Here is a 7,978-nt window from a genome sequence, read left to right as displayed (position 1 = left end):
TTAAGCAGTTTTTAGGGTGTAGCTCCCTAATTAGGGCCGATACGGCCCTTTGACACTTTACGTCAAATTTCCACCATCAACCCAAACGTATTTGTCCAGCGCAAATCAATTTTAAAAATTGATAATTTTTCCCAAAAATTCCAAGGGGAGTACCCATAAAAATTTAAAAAAATTTAGTTTTTGATTTTTTAAGGTCAAACTATACGTCGCACAAAAATTTTCTATTTATAATAAAAGTTGCGTCTTATCTGGGTGCAGATGTGGTAAAAATTTCGGACGTCTAAGTTAAACCGTTTCTGAGATATTCACGAAAAATTGCGAAAAAACTACACAAAATTTAACGCCCTCTAGCGGCCAAACGGTGAAACCTAGCGATACCCGTTTAACGTCACGTGATAGCCTGATTCATTGGCTATCTACAGTCTTCTGATGTGTTTATAGTAAATGTTGCAAATAAGTGAGTTATTTGGGATTGAATGGACAGATGCTCCAAAAATGTGCCAAAATGATAAAATGGAAGTGAGTTATTAAAAATCAAAAATTTTTCAAAATTTTAATTTTTTGGAAAATTTTTAAAATGCTTTCATAATATAGGTTTCAGAAAGGTAAGATAGGAACATACAAGCCGTTTTGTCCTAACATCAACTGTTTGCCTGCTAGAGCCGAATATTGAAAATTTCAATATTTAATGGTAAATATCTGAAAAATAGCAAAATTTTGCGCGTTATTTATAATTTGAACAGTAACAATGATAGTGAGATGAGCTACAAGGAACGTGGTTCACCCATTCTGTTAGAAAGCGGCCTCAAATCATTCCTAGGACACCCCGGACACGCTTTTCCCCTACTGAACGGTAAGTAGGTACCAGAAAAAACCCTCATTTAAACAGTTTAAGAGCGAATTTCAATTTTTTCCCACCACCTTCCTAAGGGAACAATCCTAGAGCGTTAGGAAAAACCAAAAAAAAACTGAAAAAACTAAAAAAAAAATTTCTCCGAGCGGTCACATGTTTTGCGCTACGCATGCGGTCTGACGTCACAATGGATGCTCGTGACGCCTCCGATGCTATAATACTTACTGTTATATTTAATGTAAACGGTATTTATAGGTCAAAACAGCACGAGGTTTTGATGTTGATGCATTCAGTGCGCATGAGAACCGCCTACATATCGTGTTGTAGCAAACTATCCGGAAAAACACTAAAATCTACCTTTTTTCTGCTGTTTCTTAGTGTTTTAAATGTCAAAAATCGTAGCTGGAAACTAGAACTAGTGATTGCACGCTTTCGAAACATACTGGCACACCTGGCACAGGGCCAAGTGTTATAAATAATGGTTTTCAGATTCAAATTACCTCCGTTAAAGGTCTTTAACACTATTTTTTAAGTGATTAAGAATTTTTCTCCATGACTGTACCAAATTTTTAGTGTTTTTCCATGTTTCTGGATAGGAAATTTAATGAGGATTCCAAAAATGTGCTTAAAACACTCATTTTGTCACTCCAAGTGGGTTTTACAGGCAATTTTGCCCTGGCTGTCCTTTCAAACTGGGTTTCTGGTAGTTCAAAGTTTGAAACCGCTTTTCTCCCTGACTGTACCAAATTTTTTAGTGTTTTTCCATGCTTTTGGATAGGAAATTTAATGAGGATTCCAAAAATGTGCTTAAAACACTCATTTTGTCACTCCAAGTGGATTTTACAGGCAATTTTGTCCTGGCTCTCCTTTCAAACTGTGTTTCTGGTAGTTTAAAGTTTGACACGGCTTTTCTCCATGACTGTACCAATTTTTTAGTGTTTTTCCATGTTTTTGGATAGGAAATTTAATGAGGATTCCAAAAATGTGCTTAAAACACTCATTTTGTCACTCCAAGTGGGTTTTACAGGCAATTTTGCCCCAGCTGTCCTTTCAAACTGGGTTTCTGGTAGTTCAAAGTTTGACACGGCTTTTCTCCCTGATTGTACCAAATTTTTAGTGTCTTTCCATGCTTTTGGATATGAAATTTAATGGGGATTCCAAAAATGTGCTTAAAACACTCATTTTGTCACTCCAAGTGGATTTTACAGGCAATTTTTCCCTGGCTGTCCTTTTAAACTGGGTTTATGGAAGTTCAAAGTTTGAAACCGCTTTTCTCCCTGACTGTACCAAATTTTGTAGTGTTTTTCCAGGTTATTGGATAGGAAATTTAATGAGGATTCCAAAAATGTGCTTAAAACGCTCATTTTGTCACTCCAAGTGAATTTTACAGGCAATTTTGTCCTGGCTGTCCTTTCAAACTGTGTTTCTGGTAGTTCAAAGTTTGACACGGCTTTTCTCCATGACTGTACCAAATTTTGTAGTGTTTTTCCATGTTATTGGATAGGAAATTTAATTAGGATTCCAAAAATGTGCTTAAAACACTCATTTTGTCACTCCAAGTGAATTTTACAGGCAATTTTGCCCTGGCTGTCCTTTCAAACTGGGTTTCTGGTAGTTCAAAGTTTGACACCGCTTTTCTCCCTGACTGTACCAAATTTTTAGAGTTTTTCCATGTTTTTGGATAGGAAATTTAATGAGGATTCCAAAAATGTGCTTAAAACACTCATTTTGTCACTCCAAGTAGGTTTTACAGGCAATTTTGCCCTGGCTCTCCTTTCAAACTGGGTTTCTGGTAGTTTAAAGTTTGACACCGCTTTTCTCCCTGACTGTACCAAATTTTTAGTGTTTTTCCAGGTTATTAGATAGGAAATTTCATGAGGATTCCAAAAATGTGCTTAAAACGCTCATTTTGTCACTCCAAGTGAATTTTACAGGCAATTTTGTCCTGGCCTTCCTTTCAAACTGTGTTTCTGGTAGTTCAAAGTTTGACACGGCTTTTCTCCATGACTGTACCAAATTTTGTAGTGTTTTTCCATGTTATTGGATAGGAAATTTAATTAGGATTCCAAAAGTGTGCTTAAAACACTCATTTTGTCACTCCAAGTGGGTTTTACAGGCAATTTTGCCCTGGCTGTCCTTCCAAACTGGGTTTCTGGTAGTTCAAAGTTTGACACCGCTTTTCTCCCTGACTGTACCAAATTTTTAGTGTTTTTCCATGTTTTTGAATAGGAAATTTAATGGGGATTCCAAAAATGTGCTTAAAACACTCTTTTTGTCACTCCAAGTGGATTTTACAAGCAATTTTGTCCCTGACTGCTCTTTAAATCGTATTCTAAATTCAGACCACAATTTTAACTAATTTATTTGTTGCACCAAACCAATTTTTTCTAAATATCTCAGAAGCGGTGAAAGTTACGAAAAAATTGATAGAGACCAAAAATGTTCCTAATCAACTGCCTAATTCAGCACCGTAAGTTTGCAGGACCGTTTTTGCTTCCAGTATACAGGGTGTGCATGAAAATTATGGTGATTGACTGTTTTTGGTCACCCTGTACGCAATTTTTTAGATAGAATTTTTTGCTCTACAGCACTGGAAAAAGGAGATCAAGACGGTTAATTTGAGTGATTTAACCTCCCTGAACTCCCAAAAATAACCGAGTTACAGGGTGTTCAAATTTCAAACCACAATTTCAACTGATTTGAAAGTTTGCTGTATTAAACCAGTTTTTGCTAAATAACTCGAAAACGGTGAAAGTTACAAAAAAAGTGCAAGAGACCAAAAATGTTCCTAATCAACTCCTTAACCCAACTTCGTAAATTTTCCTCTCCTCCCTAAACTAATTTTTGCTCTGCCTTTGAAAATATGAGATTTTTAGGCAGTTTTTAGGGTGTAGCTCCCTAATTAGGGCCGATACGGCCCTTTGACACTTTACGTCAAATTTCCACCATCAACCCAAACGTATTTGTCCAGCGCAAATCAATTTTAAAAATTGATAATTTTTCCCAAAAATTCCCATAAAAATTTAAAAAAATTTAGTTTTTGATTTTTTAAGGTCAAACTATACGTCGCACAAAATTTTTTTATTTATAATAAAAGTTGCGTCTTATCTAGGTGCAGATATGGTAAAAATTTCGGACCTCTAAGGTAAATCGTTTCTGAGATATTCACGAAAAAGTGCGAAAAAACTACACAAATTTTAACGCCCTCTAGCGGTCAAACGGTGAAATCTAGCGATACCCGTTCAACGTCACGTGATTGCCTGATTCATTGGCTATTTACAGTCTTCTGATGTGTTTATAGTAAATGTTGCAAATAAGTGAGTTATTTAGGATTGAATGGACAGATGCTCCAAAAATGTGCCAAAATGATAAAATGGAAGTGAGTTATTAAAAATCAAAAAAAGCTTCAAAATTTTAATTTTTTGGAAAATTTTTAAAATGCTTTCATAATATAGGTTACAAGCCGTTTTGTCCTAATTTCTGTTAGAAAGCGGCCTCAAATCATTCCTAGGACACCCCGGACACGCTTTTCCCCTACTGAACGGTAAGTACCAGAAAAAACCCTCATTTAAACAGTTTAAGAGCGAATTTCAATTTTTTCCCACCACCTTCCTAAGGGAACAATCCTAGAGCGTTAGGAAAAACCAAAAAAAAACTGAAAAAACTAAAAAAAAAATTTCTCCGAGCGGTCACATGTTTTGCGCTACGCATGCGGTCTGACGTCACAATGGATGCTCGTGACGCCTCCGATGCTATAATACTTACTGTTATATTTAATGTAAACGGTATTTATAGGTCAAAACAGCACGAGGTTTTGATGTTGATGCATTCAGTGCGCATGAGAACCGCCTACGTATCGTGTTGTAGCAAACTTTCCGGAAAAACACTAAAAACTACCTTTTTCTACGGTTTTTTTAGTGTTTTAAATGTCAAAAGTCGTAGCTGGAAACTAGAACTAGTGATTGCACGCTTTCGAAACATACTGGCACACCTGGCACAGGGCCAAGTGTTATAAATAATGGTTTTCAGATTCAAATTACCTCCGTTAAAGGTCTTTAACACTATTTTTTAAGTGATTAAGAATTTTTCTCCATGACTGTACCAAATTTTTAGTATTTTTCCATGTTTCTGGATAGGAAATTTAATGAGGATTCCAAAAATGTGCTTAAAACACTCATTTTATCACTCCAAGTGGGTTTTACAGGCAATTTTGTCCCTAGCTCTCCTTTCAAACTGGGTTTCTGGTAGTACAAAGTTTGACACCGCTTTTCTCCCTGACTGTACCAAATTTTTAGTGTTTTCCTAGGTTATTGGATAGGAAATTTAATGAGGATTCCAAAAATGTGCTTAAAACACTCATTTTGTCACTCCAAGTGGATTTTACAGGCAATTTTGTCCCTAGCTCTCCTTTCAAACTGGGTTTCTGGTAGTACAAAGTTTGACACCGCTTTTCTCCCTGACTGTACCAAATTTTTAGTGTTTTCCTAGGTTATTGGATAGGAAATTTAATGAGGATTCCAAAAATGTGCTTAAAACACTCATTTTGTCACTCCAAGTGGATTTTACAAGCTGTTTTGTCCCTGACTGTCCTTTCAACTGGGTTTCTGGTAGTTCAAAGTTTGACACCGCTTTTCTTCCTCACTGTACCAAATTTTTAGTGTTTTTCCATGTTTTTGGATAGGAAATTTAATGAGGATTCCAAAAATGTGCTTAAAACACTCATTTTATCACTCCAAGTGGGTTTTACAGGCAATTTTGCCCTGGCTGTCCTTTCAAACTGGGTTTCTGGTAGTTCAAAGTTTGAAACCGCTTTTCTCCCTGACTGTACCAAATTTTTTAGTGTTTTTCCATGCTTTTGGATAGGAAATTTAATGAGGATTCCAAAAATGTGCTTAAAACACTCATTTTGTCACTCCAAGTGGATTTTACAGGCAATTTTGTCCTGGCTCTCCTTTCAAACTGTGTTTCTGGTAGTTTAAAGTTTGACACGGCTTTTCTCCATGACTGTACCAATTTTTTAGTGTTTTTCCATGTTTTTGGATAGGAAATTTAATGAGGATTCCAAAAATGTGCTTAAAACACTCATTTTGTCACTCCAAGTGGATTTTACAGGCAATTTTGTCCCTAGCTCTCCTTTCAAACTGGGTTTCTGGTAGTACAAAGTTTGACACCGCTTTTCTCCCTGACTGTACCAAATTTTTAGTGTTTTCCTAGGTTATTGGATAGGAAATTTAATGAGGATTCCAAAAATGTGCTTAAAACACTCATTTTGTCACTCCAAGTGGATTTTACAAGCTGTTTTGTCCCTGACTGTCCTTTCAACTGGGTTTCTGGTAGTTCAAAGTTTGACACCGCTTTTCTTCCTCACTGTACCAAATTTTTAGTGTTTTTCCATGTTTTTGGATAGGAAATTTAATGAGGATTCCAAAAATGTGCTTAAAATACTCATTTTGTCACTCCAAGTGGATTTTACAGGCAATTTTGCCCCTAGCTGTCCTTTCAAACTAGGTTTCTGGAAGTTTAAAGTTTGACACCGCTTTTCTCCATGACTGTACCAAATTTTTTAGTGTTTTTCCATGTTTTTGGATAGGAAATTTAATCAAGATTCCAAAAATGTGCTTAAAACACTCATTCTGTCACTCCAAGTGGATTTTACAGGTAAATTTGCCCTGGCTGTCCTTTCAAACTGGGTTTCTGGTAGTTCAAAGTTTGACACCGCTTTTCTCCATGACTGTACCAAATTTTTAGTGTTTTTCCGGGTCATGGGATAGGAAATTTAATGAGGATTCCAAAAATGTGCTTAAAACACTCATTTTCTCACTCCAAGTGGGCCTTACAGGCAATTTTGTCCCTGACTGCCCTTTAAATCGTATTCTAATTTCAGACCACAATTTCAACTAATTTAAGTATTTGCTGCACCAAACCAATTTTTCCTAAATATCTCAAAAGCGGTGAAAGTTACGAAAAAATTGAAAGAGACCAAAAATGTTCCTAATCAACTCCTTAATTCAGCACCGTAAGTTTGCAGGACCGTTTTTGCTTCCAGTATACAGGGTGTGCATGAAATTATGGTGATTGACTGTTTTTGGTCACCCTGTACGCAATTTTTTAGATAGAATTTTTTGCTCTACAGCACTGGAAAAAGGAGCTCAAGACGGTTAATTTGAGTGATTTAACCTCCCTGAACTCCCAAAAATAACCGAGTTACAGGGTGTTCAAATTTCAAACCACAATTTCAACTGATTTGAAAGTTTGCTGTACCAGTTTTTGCTAAATAACTCGAAAACGCTGAAATTTACAAAAAAATTGCAAGAGACCAAAAATGTTGCTAATCATCTCCTTAACCCAACTTCGTAAATTTTCCTCTCCTCCCTAAACTAATTTTTGCTCTGCCTTTGAAAATATGAGATTTTAAGCAGTTTTTAGGGTGTAGCTCCCTAATTAGGGCCGATACGGCCCTTTGACACTTTACGTCAAATTTCCACCATCAACCCAAACGTATTTGTTCAGCGCAAATCAATTTTAAAAATTGATAATTTTTCCCAAAAATTCCAAGGGGAGTACCCATAAAAATTTAAAAAAATTTAGTTTTTGATTTTTTAAGGTCAAACTATACGTCGCACAAAAATTTTCTATTTATAATAAAAGTTGCGTCTTATCTGGGTGCAGATGTGGTAAAAATGTCGGACCTCTAAGTTAAACCGTTTCTGAGATATTCACGAAAATGTTCGAAAAAACTATACAAATTTTAACGCCCTCTAGCGGTCAAATGGTGAAACCTAGCAATGCCCGTTCAACGTCACGTGATAGCCTGATTCATTGGCTATCTACAGTCTTCTGATGTGTTTACAGTAAATGTTGCAAATAAGTGAGTTATTTAGGATTGAATGGACAGGTGCACCAAAAATGTGCCATAATGCAATAAAAAAACAAAAATTTAAAAAAAAAAATTTTAAAATTTTTAAAATACTGTCATAATATAGATTTCATAAAAGTAAAGAACATACAAACCGTTTCGTCCTAACCTCAACCGTTTGCCTGCTACAGCCTTCCGAATATTACAAATTTTAATACGGCAAACAGTTTTCGCAACGTAACTTCCTTAAACGACCCTTTAGGGCAAAT

General features: G+C 35.9%; 1 protein-coding gene across 2 annotated transcripts in view; it reads left to right on the top strand.

The window, feature by feature from the left end:
• The first annotated feature begins 694 nt into the window (after positions 1–694).
• Positions 695–7,978, top strand: part of Pdp1 (PAR bZIP family member Pdp1) — a 181,899-nt gene continuing 174,615 nt past the window's right edge. Inside the window, exon 1 of one of the 2 annotated variants that reach the window (XM_081988768.1) lies at positions 695–853. In XM_081988768.1, the coding sequence (XP_081844894.1) occupies positions 760–853 (94 nt within the window). In that variant the 5' untranslated portion in view covers positions 695–759. The remainder of the gene's footprint in view (positions 854–7,978) is intronic. The other variant, XM_081988765.1, reaches the window with a different exon arrangement.

This window comes from Ips typographus, linkage group LG10 (assembly GCF_016097725.1).
Source record: "Ips typographus isolate SLU linkage group LG10, UJ_Ityp_2.0, whole genome shotgun sequence".
Lineage (NCBI taxonomy): Eukaryota > Metazoa > Arthropoda > Insecta > Coleoptera > Curculionidae > Ips > Ips typographus.
The sequence above is the reverse complement of the archived record's forward strand: the minus strand, read 5'-3'. Positions and strand labels throughout refer to the sequence as shown.